The 15,070-nt window shown below is 40.0% G+C and overlaps 1 protein-coding gene across 2 annotated transcripts in view; it reads left to right on the top strand.

Annotated features, from left to right (window-relative positions):
- The window catches only part of itga9 (integrin, alpha 9), a 108,284-nt gene that overhangs the window by 34,077 nt on the left and 59,137 nt on the right, over window positions 1-15,070 (top strand). For both annotated transcript variants that reach the window (XM_065296196.2, XM_073812838.1), the window contains exons 11-15: window positions 1,168-1,262; window positions 1,918-2,008; window positions 2,443-2,488; window positions 2,580-2,734; window positions 9,121-9,281. In XM_065296196.2, coding sequence (XP_065152268.1) covers window positions 1,168-1,262; window positions 1,918-2,008; window positions 2,443-2,488; window positions 2,580-2,734; window positions 9,121-9,281 — 548 coding nt within the window. The remainder of the gene's footprint in view (window positions 1-1,167; window positions 1,263-1,917; window positions 2,009-2,442; window positions 2,489-2,579; window positions 2,735-9,120; window positions 9,282-15,070) is intronic.

The raw sequence follows: 15,070 nt of genomic DNA, 5'->3' as shown, positions 1-15,070 counted from the left end.
TATGGTTGTATAAAAGTATATGCAGTGGTGGCCAAAACTATTAAACACCTGAAAATCAAAAATATTGACCCTTGATTTTTGCCTCCAACACATGATTTCATTTCATAATTATGGTTGCACTTAGCACAACAAATACCAGATGAAGTACTTTTTTATCTACTTTTAATTTTAATATTTGATATGTCCACCTTTTTTAGTATCAATATGGCATAGTATCAATTATTTCTTCAGAACTTCATCAGTAATATAATCCCATGCCTTCGGCAACTCAATCCAAACTCTCCCCAGATTTGCTCAATGGGGTTGATACAGGCTTTGAGGGGCCAGTAAGAAAAATGAAGCCATCATAAGGAGATTTGGGTAATTTTCTTACCGACCCGACCCCTCAATGTCCAGACCTCAACCCCATTTGAGGTGATTTGGAAAATTTTATTAAAAATAAAAGAGAGAAACATTAAAATGGCATAGACCCAAAGTGTGCATTTTTTAAACTTAATTTTGTGTAACTTTATTGTGAATTATGTGCAGTGGTGATGTGCAGGTATATGGAGTATACCCACTTCTTTATTTGATGGCATGGGGTATGCCACTTTTCCTTTTAAAAAATAGGGGTATAAATTAAGAGTATACCCACTTCCACAGGCACCACTACACCACTGGTTACAGTATGTGGGGGTTTTATGACACTGTTTTACTCACCCCTGAACTTTCACAGACCTTTACTGGCTCTCAAAAACACCTCAGTGTCCAGTAAATGAATTAGCAGAGCTTCTTCCAAACCATTTTCTGGGGTCCTGACACTCACAAATCCACTTCTGATGGTTCATTGAGCACATGTGCCATTTCATCATTTCATCCTTTATAATTGTTGCTTTGTAGATTGAACAAAATGACCTTAAGAAAATCCTAAGCACATGTATTTATCTTAGCTAAAGACTTCGGATCACAATTTACAACACAGGCTTTTAAATCCTTATTGACACACAAAATTGAATTTATTGGCCACCTGCTGTGAGCACATTACATGAATCCTTCCAAGATGGCGCTTGTTTTAAAATAAATCCTTTATGATCTACGAAATAGACAGTAAATATCAAACATATCATTGGCTTTACTAACTTCATTCTCCAACTTTATCATTGACTCTTTGGTTTTTCTGTGTTGTAGATGTGGCAATAGGAGCTCCTAAAGAAGACGACTATAGTGGAGCTGTTTATATCTACCATGGTGATGCTACAGGAATAGTTAACAAATACTCAATGGTAATTTCCCCTCCTCTGTTTAAATGGTTTGGGTCAGATGATATTCAGAAATATTACAGACTTTACTGTTCCTTTTAGTGATACTGTACATTAGTTTAAATTTTGTAGTCCCTTTTCATTTTATGAGATTACTTAAAAATCACTTTAATGGGTTCTGGTGACCAGTATATTACAATATAATTAAAATGTATAACGTATGAAATATCACACCACCAATGTTTCTCCACATACAACCAAAATGTTGGTAACATTTTTACTTTGTTTCGAAGGAACTACTGTTGTTGTTTTTTCTCAGAATTGCAAAAACTTTGATAATCTTTACATATCTCTTCAAGCTGTGGCTTTTGTGCGATTTGGTTTTATTTTAAATGAGAAAATCCAACTATTAAGGTATATTAAGTCATGCAGTGTTCTCAATTACTCTTGTATCTCTTTATTACTTTTATATTCTTCATTCGAGAACATCTCAAGATGGAATCCTCCAAAACAAGATTATAATGTTATCAGATAAACATCAATTTCCCTATAAGATCAGATTTAATCCACACATAGTGTCTACTAGTCTTCTTTTACAGTATTGTTTATTTAAACAAGTCTAGTGATGTTAAGAATTGTGTCTCATTGAAATGTTCTCTCTCACCTTCGCTCTATTCAGAGATTGTCTGGGAGAAGCATCAACCCCACCCTCCAAATGTTCGGCCAATCAATTTCCGGCAATGTAGACATGGATGGGAATGGATATCCAGGTTTGGCCTTACATTAGAAACTTGGCTAGTTACGCTCAATTAAACTTTGAGAATGTTCAGTATTAACAACATGACAACCACCCACATTCAATGAGAAACCATCACGGGTGCCAAACCACGCTGTAATCTCCGTGTAGAGACTGGAAAAATGCTGTATTTTTTACTAACCATCAACAGATCTAAGTATAACACAATAAAAAAGGTTTTGTCAAGACGGTTTCCAGAATTTGTTGAAAAAATATTTTAAGACCTTTTATTCAGTGACCTGTTGCAATTCCAATAGCTGTGAGGAACATCCACAAGGAACATCAGAAAAACCTTTCTTTTTCAGAAAGTGATGCACCATTAGTGATGCTTTTATCCAAATGCTTTTAAAGCACATATACTGTAATTGTTCTTCTGGAAGTGTTTTGAGTTGTATGTTGTATTTTCAGATGTAACAATAGGGGCGTTCATGGCTGACAGTGTGGTGTTGTTAAGGTGAGTTATAAACTGTCACATCACAGTAATGACATTTCTCATTGTTTCATGATGATCACTACATCTGTTTCTCTACGTTGTTGTGTGACAGGTCTCGGCCAGTGATCACGGTGGATGTTTCTATCTTCCTGCCCGTCTCCATCAATATCACGGTACCGCAGTGTCATGAAGGACCTCAGAATCTCAACTGCTTCAACGTCACCGTCTGCATGAGTTTTCTTGGGAAGCATGTACCTGGACACATAGGTGAGAATGAGCTTTTGTTACATAGAGTAAAACAAATGACTTTAATACACCTTTGACCACACATCACTAGAATTCTGTATTAAAGTGAATCTTATGAAATAGGTGAAGTAAACCCTATGGGACGGTTTACTGGACAAGGATTAGACTAGTCCTAGACTAAAATAAATGTAAGAGCTGTCCAAACTGAAAACAACTTGCACTGACATATCGTAAAATTCACCTGTGCACTTTGTTTTGCCCCAAAATGCACACAATAAATGTTTTTAGTAAGGCATGTTTGTTATATTTAACTAGTTATAGTCTAATTAAACTAAGGCCTAGTCCTGTATTAAACGAATCTCTGTCCGGGAAACCGTCTCTAAATTACCTACAATATGTTTTTATTTGATCATTATCCCTTCTACTACTACTACAGCTACTACTAATATTACTAATGGTGAAGCAGGTGAAGCAGTTATCAACAGGAGTCCACAGAAACGTGTAAGTGTATTTGATTTGAGACTTGTGAAGTTTTAGCGCAGTGTCGTTGCTAAGAAACGCTCTCTTGTTTACCTTTGTCTCACGTGCTGCAATCCGCGTTTGTTCTCGCGTGTCCTCGCGTGCTTTAGTGTATTACAGTAAATACAGTAGTAGTTTCGGCCATTAACGTGTTGTTGATTGTTTTCGGGCGTGGCCAACGCCAGGAGAGTATTTAAACAGCAGTAAACAGTTCAGTCTTCAGGTGAAGCAGTTATCAACAGGAGTCCACAGAAACGTGTAAGTGTATTTGATTTGAGACTTGTGAAGTTTTAGCGCAGTGTCGTTGCTAAGAAACGCTCTCTTGTTTACCTTTGTCTCACGTGCTGCAATCCGCGTTTGTTCTCGCGTGTCCTCGCGTGCTTTAGTGTATTACAGTAAATACAGTAGTAGTTTCGGCCATTAACGTGTTGTTGATTGTTTTCGGGCGTGGCCTGCTGAGTTTCAGCCCACATTTGAAGCACTTATTAAAGCAGTCAGTCCACCGCGGCAGCGGTCGCGTGCAGCCCTCGTCGTGTGAAGACCGAAGAGTGTAAAGACCATCGACTCTACCTGCGCGACTCCACCGAGCAGGGACACCGACTGGGCACTTAAGTATTGCACTTTTTGTACTAACTTTTTCTATTTTTCTATTTATCTATATAGCACTCTTTTTCCTCTCTTTTACATTTCCTATTCTTATAATTTTCACTATGTGCTTTCAAATCTCTACTGTCATTACAACTCGTAAATCTGTTGTATCACGTCGCCGTGGGAGAAATATTAATAACCTCCGCACTCTCCCACCTTCCACTATTGCCTCACTCTCTCTTCCCATTGGCTTATGGAACTGCCAATCTGCTGTCAACAAAGCAGATTTCATTACTGCCATTGCCTCACATTCTGGCCTTTCTGTTTTAGCACTTACTGAGACATGGATTAAACCAGAGGACACGGCCACTCCGGCCGCCCTCTCCAACAACTACACTTTCTCACACAGTCCTCGCACAACAGGAAGGGGTGGAGGAACTGGTCTGCTCATCCCAAAGGACTGGAAATTCCAACAGCAAACCCCCTCATGTGACAGCAACTCTTTCGAATCGCATATTGTTACTATCATCCACCCTACTAAAATGCATTTTTTAGTTATCTATCGCCCCCCAGGTCAACTTGGACACTTCTTGGAGGAGTTAGATGTACTTCTGTCTTCATTCCCTGAGGATGGTACTCCTTTAGTAGTACTTGGTGACTTCAATATCCACCTGGAGAAACCACAGGCAGCTGACTTCAACACCCTGACTGCGTCGTTTGACCTCAAGCGAGTCCCTACTTCACCAACACACAGGTCTGGTAATCTTTTAGATCTTATCTACACACGCTGTTGTTCCACCTACCACACCCAGGTCACCCCACTTCACACATCTGATCACTTCCTAATTACTCTCGACCTCGACCTGACTCCCCCTGTCGCTACATACGATCCCCCATTGGTCACGTTCAGGCGCAACCTGCGCACGCTCTCTCCCTCCCGCTTATCCTCTGCGATTGTTTCCACGCTGCCCGCTCCCAGCCAACTCTCTCTGTTAGATACTGACAATGCCACAGACACACTTTGTTCCACTCTTACATCCTGCTTAGACACATTATGCCCTCTGACATCTGGACCGGCCCGGGTCACACCTTCTGCTCCTTGGCTAACTGAGGTTCTCCGTGAGCATCGCTCCACACTCAGGGCTACAGAGAGGAAGTGGCGTAGATCGAATGATCCTTCTGATCTCTGCCTCTATCAGTCTCTTCTTGCCTCCTTCTCCAAGGATGTCTCCTCTGCAAAGACCCTATACTACCATTCAAAGATTAACAACTCACCTGACTCTCACACTCTCTTCAAGACCTTCTCTACCCTTCTTTGTCCCCCTGCCCCTCCACCTTCGTCCGACCTAACGGCTGATGATTTTGCTTCCTTCTTTGTGAAGAAAACGAAAACTATTAGCAGTCAGTTCTCCGAGCCGCCGCTTCTTGCGCATTCTCAAATCCCTGAGACATGCTCCCTTCCCTCCTTCTCTCTCCTATCCGAAGCAGATGTTTCCAAGGTCTTGGCTTCTAATCATCCGACTACCTGCCCGCTAGATCCCATACCCACCCATCTCCTCCAGGCCATCTCTCCGTCTGTTATCCCTGCTCTCACTCACATTATCAATTCATCCCTTTCCACTGGCACCTTCCCGGTAGCATTTAAAGAGGCCCGGATAACCCCGTTGCTGAAGAAACCCACTCTCAATCCTGCTATGCTAGAGAACTACAGACCCGTTTCTCTTCTTCCCTTCATTTCCAAGACTCTTGAACGCATTGTGTTCAACCAGCTCTCCACTTTCTTCACACAAAATAACCTCCTGGATAGCAATCAGTCTGGATTCAAAAGTGGTCACTCCACTGAGACTGCGCTGCTATCAGTCATTGAGGCCCTAAGGCAGGCAAGGGCAGCCTCCAAATCATCTGTGCTGATCTTACTGGATCTATCTGCAGCTTTTGACACCGTCAATCACCGCATCCTCCTGTCGACTCTCATGTCTATGGGTGTCACTGACACAGCACTTTTATGGTTCAAGTCGTACCTCTCAGATAGGTCATTTCGGGTATCCTGGAGAGGTGACGTCTCCGAACCCCAACGTCTAGATACCGGGGTCCCTCAAGGCTCTGTGCTTGGACCGCTGCTCTTTTCGATATACATGACATCCCTGGGCTCTGTCATTCGGAAACATGGCTTTTCCTACCACTGCTATGCAGACGACACTCAACTCCACTTGTCGTTCCACCCTGATGATCCTACGGTTTCTGCCCGCATCTCGGCATGCCTGAGGGACATCTCACTCTGGATGAAGGATCACCATCTCCAGCTTAACCTTGCGAAGACAGAACTGCTTGTCATATCATCCGAAACAAAGATTCAGCACAACTTTTCCATTCAGCTAGGTTCCTCGACCATCACGCCTTCCACGACGGCCAAAAACCTGGGAGTGGTCATTGATGATCGGCTTAGCTTCACGGAGCATGTTGCCAGCACCGCTCGCTCTTGTAGATTCATCCTCTACAATATTAGGAAAATTAGACCTTTCCTAGATGAGCATGCTACGCAGGTCCTGGTCCAAGCTCTTGTCCTGTCTAGGCTGGACTACTGCAATGCGCTACTGGCAGGACTTCCAGCCTGCACGACCAAACCCTTACAGATGATTCAGAACGCAGCGGCAAGAGTGGTCTTCAATGAGCCAAAGAGGGCGCACGTCACTCCTCTCTTTGTCAAGTTACACTGGCTTCCTATAGCAGCCCGCATCAAATTTAAGGCTCTGCTCCTGGCCTTTAAAACCACCACTGGGTCAGCACCCCCTTATCTTCGCTTGCTTATAGAGCCTTATGTACCCTCTCGATCACTGCGCTCTGCCACCGAGCGACGACTTGTGGTACCATCTCAAAAAGGGAAGAAAACACTAACGCGTACCTTCTCAGGAACTGTCCCACAACTGTGGAATGATCTGCCGGTCGTGACACGATCAGCTGACACTGTAGCTGTCTTTAAGACTCGGCTAAAAACCCATCTCTTCCACCATTACCTAACTTCCTAATTACAGATTTACTATCTTTATTTAGTTACCCTTCTCTTTATCTCTTTCTCTATCTACCTTCATCTTTATCTAAAAAAAAAAAAAAAAAAAAAAAACAACTAACATACCCTTGGCTATGTATATTGTGTTGGACTTGATGAGACTATTTCCAGTGCACTTATGTATTGCTGTTCTTATGTTGCCATAATTGCTTCTATTGTTTACCTCACTTGTAAGTCGCTTTGGACAAAAGCGTCTGCTAAATGACTAAATGTAAATGTAAATGTAAATGTACTAATAATAATAATAATAATAATAAAACTACTACTACTACTACTACTACTACTACTACTACTACTACTATAACTATCACAACTACTACCACTCCTACTATTACTACCACCACTACTACTACTACCACTACCACTACTACTACCACTACTACTACTACTACTACTACCACTACTATTACTACTACCACTACTACCACCACCACTAATAATAATAATAATAATACAATTACTTGTACTACGACTACTACTACTAACAATAATAATAACACCACTAATAATAATAATAAAACTACTTGTACTAATACTACTAATAATAATAATAACACCACCACCACCACTACTACTACTACTGCTGCTACTACTACTACTACTAATATTACTACTACTACTACTACTACTACTACTACTACTACTACTTCTACTACTACTACTACTACTACTACTACTACTACTACTACTACTACTACTACTACTACTACTACTACTACTACTACTACTACTACTACTACTACTACTAGTAATAATAATAATAATAATAATAAAAATAATATACTAATAATAATAACAACACTACTACTACTACTACTACTACTACTACTACTAATAATAATAATAATAATAATAATAATAATGATAATAATAATAATATACTAATAATAATAACAACACTACTACTACTACTACTACTACTACTACTACTACTACTACTAATAATAATAATAATAATAATAATAATAATAATAAACTACTACTACTAATAATAATAATAATAAAAATAATAATGATGATAATAATAATAATAATTATTAAATATTTAAATAAAAACAAAACGCACACTGTAAAAATACTTTGCTGCCTTAACATTTTTTGTTGAATCAACTCGGATTCACAAGTCATTTCAACTTACTATTATTTAGTAAATTATATCTTGACTGGAAATGAGTTGTTATAACTACAGGTGACTTTTCTCAACTATATTTTATAAGTTGTGCTAACTCATCTCTGTTGACATGACTTGTAAATCTGAGTTGATTTAACAAAAAATGTTAAGGCAGCAAAGAATTTTTTTCAGTGCAACAATTATTCATATTTAATGATTATTTTGATCTAATTATTTTAATTATTATTTTATTATTTCATCTATTTTATTATAACTTAATTTTATTCATTAATTATTATTATTATTACTTGTGGCTTTATTATTAATGAATAAGAATGGAAATCAGATAAAAGATCTCCAAACACACTTTGGTTGGACTATGGTACAGATGATGATATTCCTGTTAATCTATTCTAGTAGTAGGGTTTTTTTTCTGTTCTTTGATCATGTGAGCATGACATCACATATGCCCAGACTGTGTTGTAATGGGGCGTAGAAGGTGTGGCTACTTTTGATTCGATGACAGTGACTTTTTGCTCAACTTTTGGGTCACCGCTCGCTACGTGGGTGTGGCCATATGGGACATGGACTCTTTAAAGGGGGTGTTACGTAATCGGAGGTTTCTGGGAAACATTGAATAAGAGCACCAGTGTTTCCCTCGCTTGGCATTCATATTGGAAAGTGTAGCAGTACCTTGTGTATGGGTGAGGCCCTGTTTCTACGGACCGAACTGAGCTCATGCTTAAGTCACAGCTAGATGTATTCAAACACAATCCACTGCATTCATACGCTGTAATAATATCTCAAACTTAACATCAGGATTATTCTCCAATTAAAATATCCTGCCATTAAACGTTTAACCTTCTGTTTGTCTGGTTGATTTGCATGAAAGCTGTCAGGAAATTTTGCTCAGAAAGCTCAGAACTGGACGATGGCCTAGAAACATTCATAGCCTGTTTTCTTTCTTTTCCGTGACCGTGTCAGTGGAAACTGGATGTTTTACTTTGTTTTTAAAGCCGTGGAATGCTTGCGATAGCGAATGTTTAAACACAGACCACATGAGCACTTATTTAAGAGATGTTTATACGTTGTTGTCTAACCGAAATGTATCTTTCTCCCCAGAGTTGTTGTACAACCTAACAGCAGATTCAGATAAGAGACGCAAAGGTTTGCCGCCCCGGGTGTATTTCACAAACGGTGGAGAGCAGACAGGCGTTGTCAGTCAGCGTTTCAGCCTGGAAATCAATCGACAGCAGTGCCATCAGTACACATCATTCGTGAGGGTGAGTTTTTGGATACCCCAGTTTATATCGCATGCTGCACACGTCTGCCATCCAGAGATACTCACATACTGTACCTCTTACGCCGAAAGTATACTAGGGACGTCCGCGTATGCGCCCCGTCCGCATGACGTCATTTTCGTCATCATGAGGGTCTGCAGCCGGACAGTGCGCGTACAGGAGCATTTGTTACCATAATGTTTGATTTCTGTTCTTTGTTGTCTTGTTGTTTGTACTAAACTGTGTTTGCATTGGTGGATCAGCTACTTTTCTTCACCTATCCTAATGTTTTAATGAACTGTAAATGTCATCAAATCAGTGCTGCCCTGACGGCCTGTTAGACTAATAATTTGAATAAGAAATCATTTGTATTGCGTATAGTGTCGAACGCGGCCATCCGCGTATAGCCACGGGGAGTATACTTGAAAAGCTGTGCACACGTCCGCGGAAAAAGGTATACCCCGGCCTTTATTCCGATACCAGGTGTTGATGTGTTAATGTAACACCCAGGGTTCCCACGGATCCTTGAAATCCTTGAAAGTTTGTGAATCTGGAGGAAAAAATTCAAGGCCCTAGGAAGTTTTTGAAAATATACATACATAGATACAGGTCATTGAAAGTGCTTGAATATATTTTATGCAAGAAGTTTTCTGGGGGAAAAAAATCCATATTATTCCCTGTGTAGTGTAGGATAATATCATAAAAATTTTAGACTTTTTAAGTACACATGCTTAACTGTTCGCTTTAAATGCTTATTTCTTCTGTATGCGAATGTTGATTCATACCAAAATGCTTTTTTGCATAGTTGTGTTTGACACATGAAAACGTCTCGAGTTACGTATGTAACTGTTGTTCCCTGAAAAGGGAACGAGACGCTGCGTCTCCCTTGCCATACTTCCTGCGTCCCTGTAACGCCATCTTTGGCAATATTTCAGATAGCGATATACTTCCTAGCTCCCGCGTCACCCTGTCTTTGTCGTTAAGCCTCACCATTGGTTGAATTTGATATACACATTCAGACGCACTTACCCTTGGAGGCGTCCACAAAGTGTCACCGCAGTGACTCAGCGCGAGTTCCCTCCAAAGGGAACTGTAACAATCTATCTTAAAAGGTAACACAATGTAACCTTGCTCTCACTTGAAATGTGTCCCCACATTACGTCCTTGAATTTGAGAGTATTAGACCTGGAAAGTCTTTGAAAGGTCCTTGAATTTGAAGTTAACTAAGCTGTGGGAACCCTGAACACAGTAACTTTTTTGTCCAGCTTATGCCTTATGGGCTGTAAATGTGTATTTCTGCTTGTTACGTGATGCCATAAAGTCACATTACAGTAGATTTCCTGTTAATGTGGACCGTTTTCACGGTGGTCCGCTCTGGATGTCTGAGCACCGCAGAATGCAATCGGGTCCATGTGATGTTGTTTGCTGTTTCTCTCATCTGGCCAGTGTTGTTTCTCTCCCATGACCCGTGGTGCAATCTGCCCTGCGATGGAGGTCACAGCGTGTTGCGTTGAACTTTAATTCACTCTGCTATCAACACAGACCAAATATCTTCATGTGCATATTCTTGTAATTGCTTTAAATAGTTGCTTTTGTTGGTTGTGGGAGTAATTATGGCAGATATTTAGTAGTTCTGGGTGAACTTTTGTTTATTAAATCTCGACAATCTTCAAGTACATTAGTCATATCTGTAGCTTGGTTGCCAAGGTTAAAAACTCCCACCAAACTCAGAGCTTCAAGTGGCTGATACATTATAATAATCTACATATAGCTATTAGTCAAGCAGATATCGACTACTGCATGGTTTGCTACTATAGAAATGTGGCTTTCTTAAGAAGGGAGCTTGTTTTCGTGACTCTTCTAAGCAGCTGAGAGACGGTCATCATTGTGATCACACAGTCAGTCTCTTGTTGTTTGTCTGCTGGTAACACAGCGTTCAGCTTCAGTGTCCTCGGGGCGAAGCTGCTGTGAAGCTCCAGCACTAACAAGGTCCACACAAAGCTCGTAGATTTCACTGCTTCTGTTTATGAGGCACTTCTCCACAGGGAATCCTCTTACAGGAAGGACTTACCCCATGCCATGCAACTCATTTTCCTTTTTACCTAACAAATATGCATCAGCGGCAACAAACAGCCAGCTGACAACACAGTTAGTAGGCTTGCTGACCTCGACTTCTTACATTTGGTAATGAACATTCACACTAGGGCTTTAAGATATATGGGACCCTGGAGCACAAAATCAGTAGCACGCAAAAGCCAACAATGCATTGTATGGGTCAAAATTATAACATTTTCTATTATGCCAAAAATCATTAGGATATTAATAAGATATCATGAAAATTAGACCTTTTCTATGTTTAAGTGCTATAATTGGGTCCCCAGTGCTTCTATTAACTTAGAAAATGTGAAAAAGATCAAGCCAGTAACTTAGTTTTGGTAAACCATTCTCTGCAATTATGTGAAAAAATAGGTCAATGAAATTTGGCTCCTCTTGTGATGTCAGAAGGGGATAATACCACCCCTTAATCTGCACTATCCAACCACTCCACTGTCATTTAGTACAGAGATCGACTCATTTGCATTTTAAAGGACACACCTAAAACGGCACATTTTTGCTTACACCTGTGGCAAGTGGCAATGTTAACATGCTATAATAAATTATCTATATGATATTTTGAGCTAAAAATTCACATATGTACTCTGGGGAAACCAAAGATTTGTTTGACATTGGGAACGAGAAATCAGAAGCTGATGCTATGGGAGGTCCTACAGCGCCAGATTCTGTCGAGAGACCGATCTCGAAAGGGAACCTGATATTTGTAGATTTATAAGCATTAAATTACTTCATGACTTCGAGCACAAGGCTAATAATTTCTAAACAAATATGTGAAGCTGATATTTTTATGGAAAGCACATTTAATCTCACAGGAATATGTATGTATTTTACGAGTTGGCTTTTTCGAACGAAGTGAATCATACCCAAAAAATAAGATTATAAAAAAACAATTAAACCCCACCTCTAACCCCAACTTCACAAGGGATGAAAGCAAATCGTACAAAAACATACAAATGTACACCGTAAAAATTAGTTGTAATTATGCAGCTGGTTGCCAGTAACTTATTTTAGAAGATAAAGACTGAAAATGTTTCATGTTCATTTAACTTTGAACTAGGGATGCACCGAATCCAGATTTTTTAGGTTCGGCCGAATCCCGAATCCACTGTTTAAGATTCGTCCGAAACCGAATACCGAATCCTACTCGCATCCTACTCGCATCCTTATTCCATTAACACAGTTAAACACATTAATGAAGTAAACAACGTCCACAGCATGTATTTTTCATTTTATTTAATTTTAACTGTACATTATGCCAGGATGACAAGTTGGAAAACTATTTTGACAATTACCATAAGCCTATGCATAATGAAAGCGATGCGTTGCGACACGCTCGTTTTTCCAATAAGCAAGCAGCTCCGCGCTGAAAACAATATTTAACTTTGAGTGAGAAGCTCCGCTCGTCAATGTCAGTTTTCACACGGCTGTCCAATTACAATGGAGGAGGGGCGGGACATTACCACAGCAACCAACCGGCTCACAGCTGAAGCATAACAGCTACCAAGCGCTCGGCTGAAAAACAGCTGGCATTTGGTGTCCTCAAGGTGTTTTCAGCCGTGTTTAAAAGTTTTGGTGTGTCCAGCCCCTAAAGCTCACCGAAAGAAAAAGCTCATCTCCACGTCAGCACCCGATGTGTGTAATCAACGGCCGCGTGACGTCGAGCAGCGTAGCGCAAGCCTAGGATTCGGTTCGGTGGAAAAAAATTCTAGGATTCGGCCAAACCCGAACCCCGTCAAAAAGCCCAGTATTCGGCCGAATCCGAATCCTGGATTCGGTGCATCCCTACTTTGAACAAACTGTTGCCAGTAAATAACATAAATGTAAAATCTACAGTAACCTGACCTGGCACAATTAAGTTCATTTTTAATGAAACTAGGAAAGTTTAATAGTTTTAAATCACAGATTATTTAGATTGACCCATAAGCGTTATTCTCGGACTTTAGTGTAGCTGCTGTCACTGTCTTACAGTATAAGTATGACGATAGGCAGTAGTTAAATAAAAGTGTAATGATTCTTAAAGGCTCTCTAAGCGAATCTGCGAGACGTTAGTTATTGTTGACGTTTGAAACTGTTTTCAAACAGACGGAGAGTAGCTAACTCCTCCCCCTCCCCCTCCCTTCCGTGCTTTCATGAACGCGCCCAACCCCCACCCCCAAATCCTTCTTGTCGTTTATTGGCTGGAATACTTTGTTTTGTGATGCTAGGTTTGGCCACTTGTTGATATTGCCGTTTGTGAAGCCTGGGCTGTCTACAGAGATCGCGTTTTTTACAGTTTGATCAGCGGACAGGCAGCAAGCAGATAGTGAGGAGATGTTTCCGGTATGTAACAAAAAATGTTTTATGGTCTTAAATGCTTCAATTCGCTTAGAGCACCTTTAATGTTTTATCTTGTTTGTCGAGATTGTAGATTTGTGTTTGTATCTGACATCAAAATGTACATTCAGTGGAGCCCTGTAAACACTCGAACCCTAAACATCCACAGACCGCAGTTTGTTTATTTCAACCTTTTCACGGATGGTAACATCTTATGAATGAGCAGAGTTTATTTGATTTTGAAGTGTGTGGAAATGATGGACAATGGGAGATATCTGTTAAACAGACTGGTACTGTAAATGAGCGAGGGTTTAATGGAAGTGAAACTTGTGCTGTTATGTTGTGGGTGGGCAGGCAGATCTAATGTATGCCACAAGAGAATCTCGCTGGGTGATCCCTAATGGAGCAAACCATATAAACACCCTTCTGCTGGAGTTAAGAGACTCATTTATCATGAAGACCGCAATGGACTCGCTAGATCGGATCTGAATCCAGCTGTTGTCAGTATTTGATCCTAAGTTACAAGTTTCAAAGTGCTCTCAGGTTTATACATTCAAAACGGAAAAATTGACTTATTTTGTATAAGTTGTTGCGAGTAACTCACAGTGCACCACTTTTGTGAAGACCAAACTTTCATTGAGTTCTTACTATAGAGCTGTTATGCAGTCATATGTGATACTGTCTGCCTGTTGTTAGTCTAAATTTAATTGACTTTGTTACTAGACATTTATATAAATAATTTTTTGCAGTGTATGGCTGCCCTTGATAGGTATATAGTTTTTTGCTAGGTTGCTTTGGGTGGTTGGCAGTTTAAGTTTACTTGGATCTCATTCCTAGATCTCAATTGCAATGGTTCCATCCAAAGTTGCGAATTAAACTTGTGCACGACTTGAATATCGCATAAAATATTTGCGAAAAAAGCACCATTTCCGTCCAGTGAGTCGAAAAGCACAAATGTGCAATTTTCTCATAAACTTGCGCAAAATGTCAAAAAAAAAAAGGAATTTGCTGCCATAGGAGAAGCCACTGTGGGCTTTATTTAGTCTATAATAAATTAATTGCATATCAGAGCACGCAGACGAAACGCAATAAGTGCATTTATGTCATCTTGTATTCAAAGACGGAAGAATCCTGCTGTTTGGAAACTAGGGATGGGCAATAATTTGCATGCGATATCATGCACATCTTGTCAATAAAGCTGGTTCCTTGATTAGAAGTAAATCGCCATCAGCTGCTTTCAGATGGAGCAGCTACATTTAAACAAAAGTTTTTTGTTTTGTTTTATTTTTCTAATTTTTAGGATTTTTTTGGGGGTCGATACCGATACCGATTTAAACAGACAACTTCTGGCTGATACCGATGCC

This window comes from Paramisgurnus dabryanus, chromosome 20, assembly GCF_030506205.2.
Source record: "Paramisgurnus dabryanus chromosome 20, PD_genome_1.1, whole genome shotgun sequence".
Lineage (NCBI taxonomy): Eukaryota > Metazoa > Chordata > Actinopteri > Cypriniformes > Cobitidae > Paramisgurnus > Paramisgurnus dabryanus.
Note: the sequence above shows the minus strand (reverse complement) of the source record. Positions and strands in the feature narration are given on the sequence as shown.